At 40.8% G+C, this 14,267-nt stretch overlaps 1 protein-coding gene across 6 annotated transcripts; it reads left to right on the top strand.

Moving 5' to 3' along the window:
- Positions 1-1,719: 1,719 nt before the first annotated feature.
- On the top strand, positions 1,720-12,054 carry adad2 (adenosine deaminase domain containing 2). Of its 6 annotated transcripts, XR_009682870.1 has the most exons (14): positions 1,720-1,772; positions 2,854-2,992; positions 4,707-4,857; positions 5,702-5,840; positions 6,126-6,254; positions 6,829-6,979; positions 7,289-7,459; positions 7,608-7,822; positions 8,210-8,435; positions 9,720-9,852; positions 9,951-10,017; positions 10,231-10,450; positions 10,817-11,247; positions 11,884-12,054. XR_009682870.1 is itself a non-coding variant. In XM_061085786.1 (12 exons), the coding sequence occupies exons 2-12, from the start codon at positions 2,868-2,870 to the stop codon at positions 10,234-10,236; spliced, it is 1,509 nt and encodes a 502-aa protein (XP_060941769.1). In that variant the 5' UTR covers positions 1,720-1,772; positions 2,854-2,867; the 3' UTR covers positions 10,237-10,292. The 6 variants fall into 6 exon arrangements, 1 of the variants encoding a protein (XP_060941769.1); XR_009682868.1 differs by having other exon boundaries at positions 9,951-10,450; XR_009682869.1 differs by having other exon boundaries at positions 9,951-10,450; positions 11,900-12,054.
- Positions 12,055-14,267: the final 2,213 nt, after the last annotated feature.

The raw sequence follows: 14,267 nt of genomic DNA on the forward strand, positions 1-14,267 counted from the left end.
GTGGGTGTGAAAAATGGAGAAAAGAGAGGAGAGACAGAGAGAGAAAGATATGTCAAGGGATGGAAAGAAATAGAGAGAGACAAAGAGAGGGGAGCCAGGGAGGGAATAGGTAGTATTTAAAATGAAGATGACACGTGGGAGAGTTTCCATTGTGCCTCAGCGGGCTCTCTGGGGATGGGAGTGACTTAACATTTCACAGCCTCATGTGAGACGCAGACACACTGAGACATATGCACACACACACACACACACACACACACACACACACACACACACACACACACACACACACAAGACAGCTTCATTTGGTTCAGGAGAGACGGATCTGAAGGCTTTCGTTTGAGGTGAAGGAAAGCGAAATAGAGTTCAGTGTTGAGTTTCCCAATGATCAGGGGAACGCTTCTCCGCTGCAAATAATGACACACGGTGGCTGAGGTGTGTGTGTGTAGGTGTGTGCATAATTTTAATTTCAACAACTGCACACTCAAATCATCATGGGAGATTTTTCCCATTATATGTTTTTGGTCTTTATAGTGTGTGTGTGTGTGTGCAGCAATACAGATTTAAAATTCATAGAAATCTTCCACCCTTTCTGTACCTGTTTGCTTATTTACTAGGAATATACATAAAACATGACAGATGGGCCCTTTCATTTCCTCACATTCCCACGATTCAATTTAAATTCTACTGAATTGGTCACATCCCCACAGATGTCCCAGTGCAAACAGGGATCTGAAACTATATGATGTGTCCTTCATGTTACACTGAGGGTACGTTAAATACTTGTACAGCATTATATGTTCAAAAGGATATGGTTTTTGTGCTTTTAGTTTGTGATTTAGGTTGGGCCCCTTGGTCCCAGTCGAGGGGCTTTCCTATAATACAATGGTGGTAACAGCTCAGGGAAGCCCAGTCTTATTTACAGTGTGTTTCAATACATCCTGAACATGGTTTGTACGATGAATAATTCACGTGCAGTCACTTTTATCACTTATAGCTCTTGTACTTTATATTCCTGCCTTTATCTTTGTCCTTGTGCTCAAAGCACTTGCTTTTTAATTTCCTTTATGTTCCCCTTATTTTTCACTTAATATATACGTTTGTTGTGCACCAAGGCAAATCACTTGTATGTTGAAAACCAACTCGTCAGTAAATATGATTCAGAATCTCAACAATCACAGAAGACATATGCAATGCTCAGTAAGATAGCAATATAGGTTCACTGCATTAACATGAAAATCTAGCCACCAGATCTACTACAAAGCTGTCACTGTAAAGAATGTGCTAATATACAATATTTTAAGTATAAGAATATAACAGGGATTTAACAAAAGGATCAATATATATCAATATATTGTTTATGCTCTGCTCAAGGTGGTAAAACTTGTAATCGATCTACCTCAGATCTGTAAAATCAATGTCATTCTGTGTCCATAGAGAAACATTTAATAACCACCCAGGAGCAAAAATATTATCTACACCTGAAAGAAATACGGATGCAACATTTATCGTGATGATTATTGACATCGACTGATATGAAGAAAAAAAAAATGTTCAGCAATTTTGACTTAAGGGCACATGTTTTTAATAATAAATACACAATTTGCACCAGCATATGAATATTACACATCTTTACCATCTATATACACCTGCTCTGTGTGGCTGTGGGTTCAGGCAGCTGCAGGACACCACAGTGACGTCACCACCACCTCCTGTTCTCCAGGGTGGAAGGAGGTCCAGACCATAGACTGTATATGGTCCAGACACTGAAGGTAAACTTTTAAACTCCATGAAGCTGCCATTTATTTGTTCAAAGTTAAAAACTGTTTCACCTCAAACTCGAGTCGCAGGGAAACGGTTCAGCGTTTTGTTTTTCCCCCGAGGAACTGCTCTGGACACTGTTTTCTGTGCTAGCAACAACATGCTAACGTTAGCTTAGAAAAGGAAGCTGCTAACTAAAGTAGCATTAGCAAAGCTTTCTTTAGTGTTTTAACGGTGAAACGTCCATAAGCCAGGTGGACATTAGTTTGCTGACGTGTTTCATTTATCTGTTCACTCTTGTATGAGTCCTGGCACCGAGGAATCAGGTGTTAGCAAGTGTTAGCAAGTGTTAATTGGTTAGCCTCCATTAGCTGAGTCACTCTGGGGGTTAGCAACAGGTGTTGTGTTCAGTGGCAACCAGGTCAAAGTGTGGGACTACAATTAATGTTTGGTTTTGCTAATGAGTCACTTGTCTTCGTTTTAATGGTTTAATCATTTGGCCTTAGATGAAATAATACTGCGTATGCAAGATGACATTTTTAAATGTATTTTTTCCTCTCAAACTGTCTATAATTAATACTCTTATAACAACTTTACTTATAAGGCGTTTTTCTTAGCAAATAATTAGAAATTCCTATTATTAGTCCTTAAAGCAGAAGTTACTAAATTTAAATCACATTAAAAGTAAATTTTAGACATTATTTAAATGCATTAAGAGATTTAAAAGAAAGTAATGCTGACCTCAATATGTGAGATATTTCCACAATTTTGGGGAACATTTTTAAAAAGACATTTCAATTGACATTATTTTATTAAATTGTATATATTTTTTTTGGATAATGTCAATATTTAATTTAAGCCTCCTAAATATGTTTCATTCTACAACGTGATACTCATCCTGTTTGATGTCTGACCTGTTAGGATTGCCAGATAATACATGTGATTACTTTTCCCATCCTAATCATTTGTGTGTTTGTTTGGCCACCTGAAATTTAAGTGACTCTTAAAAATGGGATAGTATTGAACAGTGGATTTTATTGACACAATGAAAAATAAACCACCACCATTATGTTATCATTCATTTATCTACAGGTTGCTTGAAGATCATGGAGGACCGAGAAGCATTTAATTCCAGGCCAAGAAGAGTTGCTGCCAGGTTTCAGTCTCAGCCAGTCGTTCAGTCAAGCTCCCAGTTTGATCTACCAGTTTACAGCGGTGCTTCTCAGCTGAGGTAACATGAACAATTTGTTGAATGCCGTTTACAGTATCTCTGCAAAAACAACCAGCTTAACGATAATTGTACATTTGGATAAGAAATGTGTTCCTTGAACCCTCCTGGTCTCATAATCGAAAGAAATTGTTCAGCACATCACAGCGGGGACCTTCTAATCCTTTCTTCAAACATTTCAAATGAACTGTCACTATCCTCTCTCCCAATGGTACAGACTTAAACATTATCGGTGTCACTTCAGCGAAAAATCATTAGCAGTGCACTATAAAGCTCAGGCCAATAAAACCAAGCAGTAGCTGCTCTTTTAACAGGAGTTGTCTTTTATTGTTTCAATAAAAACTGCTTGTTACTGAGGTTTCAGAGCGAGTCCGTCCTCACACTGTCAGTTACTGGAACTCATTAATGAGTGCACCCACAGTTCCAGGACTGTGGACATCCCAGTGGCTCATTTGGTTGTGACAACCTTCATGTGTTTGGTTTCAGGTACAGACAATGATTAATTGGCTGTTGAGCCTCTGAAGAGTGCCATGCTCCAGAGTCTCAACCTAAAAACCATATGCTCGCTTTCTACTAGGGGTGCAACGATTAGTCGACGTCGTCGACAAAAATCGATGACCAAAATAGTCGCCGACGAATTTACCCGTCGATGATTCGTTGGTGACGTCATAGCACGTGTTTCTCGTGCCGCGCAGCGGAACTAAACGTCGTTTTACCGGAGGTGCTGATGGAAGTACCTGAGGAGTGAGCCATCTCGCTTCCTTCCTATCTCTGAAAGTCGCGCATGTGCAATAGCGACGAAACATGGACCAATGTCGGCGTCCGCTGCCGCGCGCAGTCGCGCACCAGAAAGTAAAAAGTTCGGGAGAACTACACTCTTAACATGGCCCGAGAAAATCTACCTGCAGTATTTGTGCGGCGGACCTGCTCTCCATGGAAGCAGGACACGCGCATGTGAGGAGGAGGAGGCACGTGTGACTTCGTAACGGAGACGATGCGGACCCGCCTCTGTCAGATGTTATATATACACGTATATATCTGCGCGCAGGATTCTAGCATCCATTAAAAAAATATGGTTTAAACTTTTTATTAACGAGTTTAAAAGCGTTATGTTATCCTATTGCCTGACAAACGTCTTGTTTTAATCACAATTAGTTAGTCAGAAGAAGACTGTAGTTTCGTTTGTTGATGTTTTTATTGCTGTTACTTTCCCTGTCATTTTTGTTAACAGGAAAAATGAATACTTGATTTTTAATTTATTTGTTTTATTAGCACTTTGCCTGTCCTTGCTTTTAAATGGACAAAAACTTGATTTGTCTTTGCTTTTGTGTCAACAGTACCCTTATATGAAACAAAGTTTATTAAAAGACATTTTTTTTTAATGAAGTATCAATATTTATTGCCTTTATTTTCAGTCATCACATGCCTCGAACAACCTCAAGCTAAATTTAAAAGCTGCTTGCTAAATAAGAGCAATTGAGAATTTGTGTCATTCATAATCCGATTAGTCGATTAATCGTTTCAATAATCGGTGACTAATCGACTATCAGAATAGTCGTTAGTTGCAGCCCTACTTTCTACTGGGCACTTTTCATCTAGACGTTCTTTCCAAATGTGTGGGGAAATGTTGCAGCCACTCTTGATTAGAAATGCTTGAATGTTTAATTTGACATCTTATTTAATGTTGAGCTACGGTGGTGATGTTGTGATAATTGAGCCCTCAGAAAGATGCACACGCCTCTGAAGACCATGACCAAGCGGAAGAGGTGCTACTTTCTAAAGGAAGTGACAGACTCAGAATGGAGAGGACTTCCGCCCCCAAACCCAAAGATAAACTTGTTTCCTTTGACCTCCAGTTGGGAGATGAGGTAAATAAATGGAAAGAGTGAATTTCCACAACTTTATTTGCTGTTTTATATCCAACAAAGGGAAGGGGTTATTGTTTAATGTCCAGGGCCTTTCTGTATAGAGTTTGCATGTGTCCCCCCATGCCTGCGTCTTCTCCGGGTTCTCCAGCTTCCTCCTACAGTCCAAAGTCATGCAGGTTAGGTTAATTGGATTGTCTAAATTACCCGTAGGTGTGTGTCTAGGTGGGAATGGTTGTTTGTCTCTGTATGTCAGCCCTGTGATACTCTGGCGACCTGTCCGGGGTGTATCCCCACCTCTCACCATATGTCAGGAGGGATAAGCTCCAGCCCCCTGCCACCCTCAAAGTATAAGCACTATAGATTATTGATGGATGGATGTTTTTGCTTCCCTGAGACTTTCAACTACAAATTAGATTTTAAAAATGACAGTCTGACAGCAGCTGTCACTCTGTCAGCTTGTCATCTCCAGTAGCTGATGTTTGAGGATGAAAACCTAATAAACATATAGCGTATGTAATTGTGTGCTCTACACAGAAGGTGTCCTTCACTCAAAACCTGTGATGATTTAAAGATAAATGAGATGACATCAAATCAAAGTGAAATCTCTCAACATCTGTGATGATTAACGGCAGATTACTGGCACAGTACACGTTTATGATGCCATTCCTGGAGGGCTTGAAAACCATCTGCAGCCACCCACCTTGTCATCTGAGCTGCGAACAACAGAAATACATTCTCAGTCTCAGATTACACAGCCCATCATTTCTCAGCTCCCAACAGTATGTTTCCATGGGCTGTGTCTTCACACGCTTTAAATTAACACGTTTATTTGTTGTGTTTTAAGGATGAAGACTCAGATGATGAGGCAACCGTCTTCTCTCTCCCTGGTGTGTCACCTGGTGAAAGCATAACCCTGGATGAAGAGAACATCCACGACCAGATCAAGGACTTAGAGATTGAAGACAATAGCACAAAGCCTGAAGGTGCAGTAGATATCAGCATTCAATATCTCATTCTAGTCTGGATATGTGAATCGCCATTGCTTCAAACATCATGAATTTGTATCAACGTAGTACTGTAGAAGTTCTGGTTTTACCAATCTTTCACACAAACCCTGCCTGTTCAACTGTCTGCTGCTACTGAAGCTGATTGAAGAACTGCTCGCTCTTACCTCAAAGCCACAGTCAAACACTGTCATCTGGACTAGTAACTCTACTCTGTCCTGGTCACACCAAAGTAGAAAAAACTCCCCACTGCTTTTCTTACAGTCTGGCAGAGTGAGTGGCACAAGAAACACATGGCAGCAATAAGTAGTGAGAAGTTTGACAGCCTCCTGAAGATGTTTCCTGAATTCCACGACTCCAAGAGCAACATGGCGGCATTTGTTTTGATAAGGGGTAAGCTCATTGTACACCTTTTTTTAATCCATAATCCCCGTATCTCTGCACTGCAATAGAGAACAAAAGACTAAATCTTTTAGTGTCTAGAAATTCACAAACAGAGCCCGTACCAAGGAGAGGTCGTTATCGCAGTAGCATTTTAAACGGCTAGACATGATCATTTTGCATTCTAGTGCTCATCATGAATCTTTCCAAGCATGAAAAAAAGACATTTCATGGTCAATTGTGGGATATCACACGTTAAGACAGCTATTTTCTTTCATATGAAGCTGCAGACAGTTAATTTCTCTCTTGTTATTCAAGAAACCCTGATTCATTGTGAGTTTTCAGTCAGAGGGCAGTTTGAGTGGAGACGGATGAGGATAGCATATAAATGATATTTCACTCTTGCTTGCTTGTAGGTCTGCTATGTTCAATCCAGACTTTTGTTCGACATGTCACTGCTTGTTTCTGTTGCTCACCTCACCTGAGTTAAATGCCCTTCACACGTCTCCATGTCGCATCTCAAATATGAACTAAAGGCAAAAGGTAATGAAACACTGAATGTGAAATAGTTATGTCTCTTCTACAGAAGTGTTGGATACTTCAGGTCAACTCTGTGAGCATTACAAGGTGGTGGCATTGGGGGATGGAGGTTCAGGCTGCAACCAGCAGCTTCGCTACAATGGGACGATGGTCCATGACTGCAACGCCATCATCATCGCCAGGCGGGCTCTCCTAAGGTACAAACTCCCAATATGAATTATTTACCTTATTTAAAGTCGTTATACAGTCAAAAGTAGTATTTCATTGTTTTATTTCAAATTGAACGTGTGCAAGCGCCGTAAACCTGACTGAATCTTTGAATTGCTGGAACAGGAAATGCCCAATTTCTAATTTATGAAATCTTAACATTAACTGCTAATAAATTTGTGATGCATTTTTGTCATTGATATTAATGATGAAGTCATGACATGTGTTTACCTTACATATTAAAGTAGGCTGACTTTCTTGGAAATGCTGGTGTGGCTCAAGTTGGGATTTGTGCTCAGGTTTCTGTACAAACAGCTTCTGCTCTTCTTTGATGCTGATCCAAATGCCAAGGAGAAGTGTATTTTTGATAGCAGTGCAGAAAGCCATCAGCTTCAGCTCAAACCCAAGATCAGCCTGCACCTCTACACCAATCAGTGTCCTGAAGGATCCGCTAAGGACTTTTGCTTCAAGTACAGAACTTACTTTAATTGATAAGAACTGTACATTAAATTGTGTTTTTGATGTATTCATTCCTATCGTCATGGTATATGTTTACCTTGGCCGAAAGAGTAAATGGATCTTATAAACTTATAATATACAATGTCATGTTCTGCTCAGGGGCTCTGTGAAACACTCTTGGACAGCAATGAAGCTGCTGTATCACGCCAAGGGCCAGCTGGTCCCTATAGCCTACCTTGAACCGAGTTTCTGGGGAGCTAAAGTCTGCTGCATGTCCGGTAGTGACAAGCTGTGTCGCTGGTCTTTCACTGGGGTTCAGGGTGCATTACTGAGCCACTTCATTCAGCCACTCTACATCACCAGCATGGTGCTAGGTAAAAAGCCTCAAAGCTATTGATCAGCATTTTTGGAATAATTTTTATTTTCTTTCTTGCCTTAAGAGTTGGCTTATTAAAGTGTACATCTTGACGCAGGTTCCTGCTCCAAGCCACGAAATCTGGTAGATGTTACAACTTCGTTAAACATGTGGACAGACATGAGTGGTTTCCATCTTTTCGTCTAATTCAAAAAATGGCTAAATAGTGTCTTAGCTCTCCCTTTAAATCCAATTGTAATAAAGTTAACTAAAGGTTGCCTTAAACGTAACTCAACTATCGACAGTTTACTAATTGTTGTTCAGATTGAGTTAATGTCTATCACCTGTGTCCATGTAAACCCCTTAAATATTTAAGGAAAAAAACTGAAATTTGTGTTGATTTAAGGGGGCCAGAAGCTCGTTAATGTCGAGGGGTCTGATGTCACCGACGTGGATGGTGATGGATGGGAAGAGTTTCTTCCGCCATCCTACAAGAAACACAAGATGGTCTGCCTCTGTGGCGACTACGTGGGGCCTGGTGTGACCTCCTCACAGAACCTCAGCATCAACTGGTGCCTTGGCGACAAGGATATTGAAGTTCTGGACAGTAGCAAGGGCTACATTGTTGATGGGTAAGTTGTAGATCTTTCATAGAGTACATCTGCACACCGTCTTTCAGAAAAGTGCATGTCATTTAGAAGATGGTTACCTTAGGAAGTGGATAACATGTGCAGGAAGTTGTCTGCATCTAAAATGTAGGACCAGTGTAATGTCCTGTTGTCCCCTTGCATAGAGTCTTGACCTGACTGTACCTTACCTCATCCACACTCCTTTAGCCAGATCCACGGATACCGCAGAAGTGCTTGCAGAGCCCGCTGCACTTTGTTTGTCAGATCAGTGAGGTCTCCAGCTCTTGCCATCTCTTGGCTTTGGAGCTGCAGACAACCCCTGATGTCCAGTCACTAGAGTGTGACACAGATGCAGATCTCACTGGAGGATGTGTTGTCCTTGAGTGGAGATTACAGCCAAAAATAGAATAGAGATCCTGCTCGGCGCTCACAGCTGCACATTTCAGCCTCTGTCCTGCAGCCTCACCTGTTCTTTTTTTTAAGCGACACTGTGGGTTAAAGTGTCAGTTTGAGGTTTTGTAGCGTGTAAAGGGAAAATAGATGAGAAGCGGCGCAAGAACACCTACAGAAAAACATTAGAGCATGAAACTTGTTTAATTAAGTGAGGTTAGAAGCAGTCGTCCAATTATTCCTCACTTCTTTCAGCTTTGTTTTTTCAACTATGAAGCAATGAATAGTTTGCTAAAAATGTGGCTTGCACCCACCTCTCTTGAATACCACTAAAAATAATTATTAATGTGGAAAATATGTTGGTAATAAAAATTAATAAAGGATGTTTTGAGTAGGATTTGGAAACTGGTGGTGGAGAAGGTGTAGTGATTAAATAACAGACCATGAAATATTTGGACATCGGTCACCCTGGACAGCCATCTGCTAATGCCAGCTTCTGTCTGCTGTTACACTTAATAACACCCTTAGACTTAGTCTTTACCTATAGAACTGTTTTTGTCACACCACTACTCCACTCCCCAGGGCCCCTTACCAGGGTTCACCGTGGGGAGTGCGTTTGCAGCAATAGCAAAGTCTTAGGGAAATCCTGATGTACCTGATTTTTAGTTTTACTATTACAAAGCCAAGATCATTTTTATGTTCAGCACAGCTAAGCCTCAATAGCATTGGATGTGGAATCATTATTTAGAACAAGTACATAAAAGGACCTAACATCACTGAGAGCAGTGGAGAAATAAACCCACATTTATATTTACAGTTTCTTGCGTGTTAATACTCAAAGGGTGATCCACCAAGACCCTCGCAACTATCGTGATTCATATTTTTCTTATTTCCCAGCTCTCCCTTTATTAGTGGGCCTGGCTTTTCCAGCAGACTCTGCAAGAGAGCCTTCTACAATTACTTCCTCCGAGTTGCAGAGCTGAGCGGGCACAGCTATCTGCTGGAGCTTCCCACCTACCACAGCGTCAAGGTGTGTGTCGGCTTTACATTATCACATAGAGCTCATCAGACCGTGGTGAACTTGCAGTGCTTCCTGCAGTTGTTAATGGCTTGTTCGCTCTCTTATAGGTGGAAGCTGAAGTCTACCAGACGGTCAAACTTCTGGTCAAGCAACAGTTTGTAAACATCAACGTAGGTCCGTTGAATTCAAAAGAGTTGGTGGATTGCTTTCATGCTTGAACTCTTTTTTTTTTTTCTTTCTTTCTTCTTCCAGAAAATTGCCATGTAAAAGTTTGTCCAAGTTCCTTTTGAGATTTTGTTCAATGTTGTTCTGTGAACAAAACATCCTTTAAAGTAATTTGATATTTATTTGCATGTATAGCGTTGGTGTTGTTTTCTGTTTGTGTAGGTGTGAAAAATAAACTGGACCTTACCGCACCACAGTGAAGTAGTCCGTTTGAATGAGTTGTGGGTGGAAACATGCAGCTTCTGGGCTAAAGCTTCAGGAAACATTGTCCTCGTCCCTGTCAAACAGGACTGAGCGACATTTTCACCGTGTCGTTGTGTAGCCAAAAGGTCAACAACACAGCAAGTTGTGTTAAGGTGCTGAACGAGGCCATTATGAAAAGGTAAATATTTTGTGTTTTACAATTTAGTGAATAATTTTTTTTTGTGAGGATTTAATGTGGGTCAGGATTTCAAATACGCAGCTGAAGAACCACAGATAAGTTCAAAGTTCAATCTTCTGAATGAACATAAATTACAAAATGACAAATTTTAGACCATTACATGTTTATCACAGAGACTTGGACAGAGTAAACTCACACACACAATTCACAAAAATGGCATTACAATCATTTCATCAAATTGCTGTATGATTGTAGCATAGTTATTTAGTTTAATGTGAATACGTAGTACAATAGAGGAAGGAACACAGGGAGATTCGCGTCATCTTGAATTCCAAATTTGGTGTGTTTTTATTTTTTTTCTTCCAGACTGGGTTCATTGTCACCATGGCTCCACTCACCAGTTGCTTGGCAACCAACTCCTCCTTGGAATTGATGCAACCACTCATGTCTTCATAATTATAGGCTCTTTTATAATATTTAGCAAAAAACAAAAAAAACTGTAGAATAGTATTGTAAAATGATCCAATGAAGGTGGAATGCAATGGTGCTTTTTGGCAAAATGTATCTACACTGATTACACATCTCTGAGTTTAAGCTGCTGGGGTTTTTTTGGTAGTTGCAGTAATTTGCATGTCGACGTGTAAATGTGTGATTCATCTTTGCTCTTGCTGGTCGAGCAGGTGATTCCTCCAGCCAGGTTTCGGGTTCATCTCCCTCTGAGCAGCGGGGCCTCCTGCCCGAGCCGGGCTTCTCTGGGCTCGAGGAAGAATCAGGGAATTCACAAAAAGGCCTGAAAGGTAATTAAATATCTGAATAATTGGAGCTGCTATATTTCATTTATCCTCTCACATATCCTCTGGGTTAAATGAAAGGTTAGCTATCAGAGATAGTGAGGTAAACCTGTAAGAAATGGCAGTTATATAATGTCAGTTTTGTTTGAACTGGATTAATTACAAAGGCTTTTGTGTAATTATTCGACGTTGGTGCGTTCCCATTAATGTATGCAGTGACATTCACTGTGACTCGCAGCTGAGGGACTGATGTCTGACTACATCTGTGATCTTCTCACAAGGAGGCTGAATCACAATAGGATGAATTATACCTTTTAATTGCAGCTTTAATTGTCTCACAATAGATGAGGATTAAGGAGTTGATAACGAGTATAATGTCATGAGAAGAATATGTCACAGAAAATGGTTTTTGAAGAACTCATTAAGGATGATAATTGAAGCTGAAACCTTTGCTTGTTATTTCTCAAAACACATTTCACGATCCTTCCTTGCTTTTGTTCCGTCCGTCTTAAATTTTCATTATCGTTGAACTTTTAATTAATCGTGGATTATCTTCTTTTTTTTTCATTAACTGAAATGATAGTGTTGACAGACTCATGGTTATGGATTTATAGAGGATTGTGTGCTGCTTATCTCACCTAGATTCGGCCTCTTGCAGGACGAGTCCCTCTGGCTGGAGTCGGAGGAAGCGGACGTGCTTTCCGTGGAGCTGGACTTGACTGAGTGGACCGACGGCACCGATGCTCTCGGAGGATTTGAGTTGGGTTTGGCCACAACTCCAGCCGAGGCCGAGTGGCTCCACTCTGGATGGCAAAAATGCAAGTAACACAAATCAAACTCAGCGTTTCCCTCGCTAGTTGACCCCAACGACACAACAGAGTGAAAGCTGCTGTTCATTACTGAATCTTCCGATAGTGCCAGTTAATTGATCAGATGCATGTTCTGGTTGGGAATGTTGCATAACGCTGTGTGTGGCTGTCGTACCGGAACACTCCTCCAGTCGAAAGCGTCCGAAGCAGAGGTGAATCCTCCACTGTTTCCTGACGTTCTCCTTCATCAGACAGTGGAAGAAGAAGATGAAAAGTCCTGGAATATAAACAAAAGGGAAGACATAAATTGTGCTGGACTAGATTTAATTCCTGGTGGATGGCTCAGTTCTTCTCCTTCGGCAGATAATGTTGATTTGCCCTTGAAGAAGGTAAACAGTGGAGGGGTTTGGTTGCATCAGATAAAACATAAAAGTACCAGAGACAGTTGTGAAAGAGTTGCATCACTGAGCTTGTGTGTGATTCCTTTTTCATCCTGAGTTCTTTTGAACAGTGAATGTGAAGTGGGATATTCAGGAAAAATGCATGAGTGGTTAACAAACCTCGACTCAGTAAATAAACACACAGGAGCACTCACAATGGGCCTCATGCACGAAGGGAAGCAGCAGGAGAAAGCTAAGATTTGCTCATGTAATCTAATTTGACCAATTTTCCTGTTTCCTGTCAGGCCTACTGTTCATGAGGAGGTCTACGTCTGTGAGGTCGGACATTATCATAATAACTGTGTCATAGTTGTGCCAAACCCTGATGTGGATAAAGAGTGAATGGTTTGACAAGAAGTCAGACTCTGGCACTCCACCTGACAGACTTGCATAAACACCCTGAGGCAGCCGCTGGTGTCCGGGTTGGACTGAATATAAAGATGGACAACTCAGCTCCACTTCCTCCCAGTATCCATCCTGCAGTGATGGTGTTGCACTGATGACCCTAACCGACCAATCGTCCGTCTCAGCTGTCAAACATTTTCACCCCAAATCTTAACAGAAAATTTTACAGTTGCACAAACATCAGCGTGATAAGAACGACCTAAAATGGCAGAAACCATCTTTGGGGGAAATGTATTTGATGTGTAATTTGCCTTTTACTTTTATCAATCCAATAAAATTGACAAGGCAGGGTCTATGACCTATACTGCAGCCAACCACTAGGGGATGATCAAGTGCTTTGCCTTCATTTTGGAGAGCTGTTGTATCATCTATCTTTATATACAGACCTAGTGTCAGGCTAATGCAATTGCAAAATCTAGAAAACGCCACTTAAGAACTAATCAGTTTCAAGGCCTGTTCCCTCTCAGCTTTCAGTAACTGGACCTTGCAGGGTGTTGAGTCCAGAGAACAGGTACAGCATAACTATTCTGGCCGGCCCCCAGGTACCAAAGCCAATTGTCCACGTGAGTCCGAGCAACAAGGTGAGACTGGCGACTCCCTTCAGGTCGTGCATCAGCCCACTGCGGATCCCAGCCGGGCTGTTGGCTCGCATGTGGCGGATCTGGATCAAAACCACCACAAAAACCTAAACAATGAAAAAATAAATGTTTTAGAGGAGATAAATTACAGAGAAATGATCATGGATGGGTTTAAAAACAAGGGATGTCAGATAAGGTTGTAGATTCCAGGCTACATAAGCTACAAAGCCTGATCTATTTTAATATTAAAGTTCATGATAATACATTCTTTTAAAGTGGAAGAATTAAGTGTCCAACTGATACAAATGTATGAGAATGTCATGCATTCAGTGTTTCAATTTTATAAACCTATATATGAACTGAAGAAAAGTTATTTTACCGCAGTGTTGAAGAGAAAGATCAGCACTGCGAAGGCGACCACGGACACGTAAAATGTCACATTGTCCTGCAGCCAACAGCTGAAGACCCAAGGGTCGAGTGGGAAAACGGATTAATAAGACATGTAAAGATGACTTCTGCAGAAATAAAAATAACAGCCAGGGAACTTTACACTTACACGTGGCTTCTATCTAAGGGGAAAAAATCACCAAGACTCAACATCAAATGTAATTAAAAAAAAACTAAATATGCTGAAAAAGATAGCGTTTAAAAGGGTTAATTGCTTTTGGATTATTATTGGGTATTTGCTTGAACCATAAATTGCATGACGCTTGACAAAATTAAATGAATAATAACAAGTAACATAGCCTCATATGTAGTAAAGCAACACGTGTAGTTGTCTGTGAGCTCAATGT

This window comes from Limanda limanda, chromosome 14 (genome assembly GCF_963576545.1).
Source record: "Limanda limanda chromosome 14, fLimLim1.1, whole genome shotgun sequence".
NCBI lineage: Eukaryota > Metazoa > Chordata > Actinopteri > Pleuronectiformes > Pleuronectidae > Limanda > Limanda limanda.

Coding starts and splice junctions, on each gene's coding strand:
- adad2 (XM_061085786.1), top strand. CDS start 2,868: ATGGAGGACCGAGAAGCATTTAATTCCAGGCCAAGAAGAGTTGCTGCC. Junction 6,255..6,828: donor GGCATTTGTTTTGATAAGGG/GTAAGCTCATTG, acceptor TCTCTTCTACAG/AAGTGTTGGATACTTCAGGT. Junction 8,436..9,719: donor AAGGGCTACATTGTTGATGG/GTAAGTTGTAGA, acceptor CTTATTTCCCAG/CTCTCCCTTTATTAGTGGGC.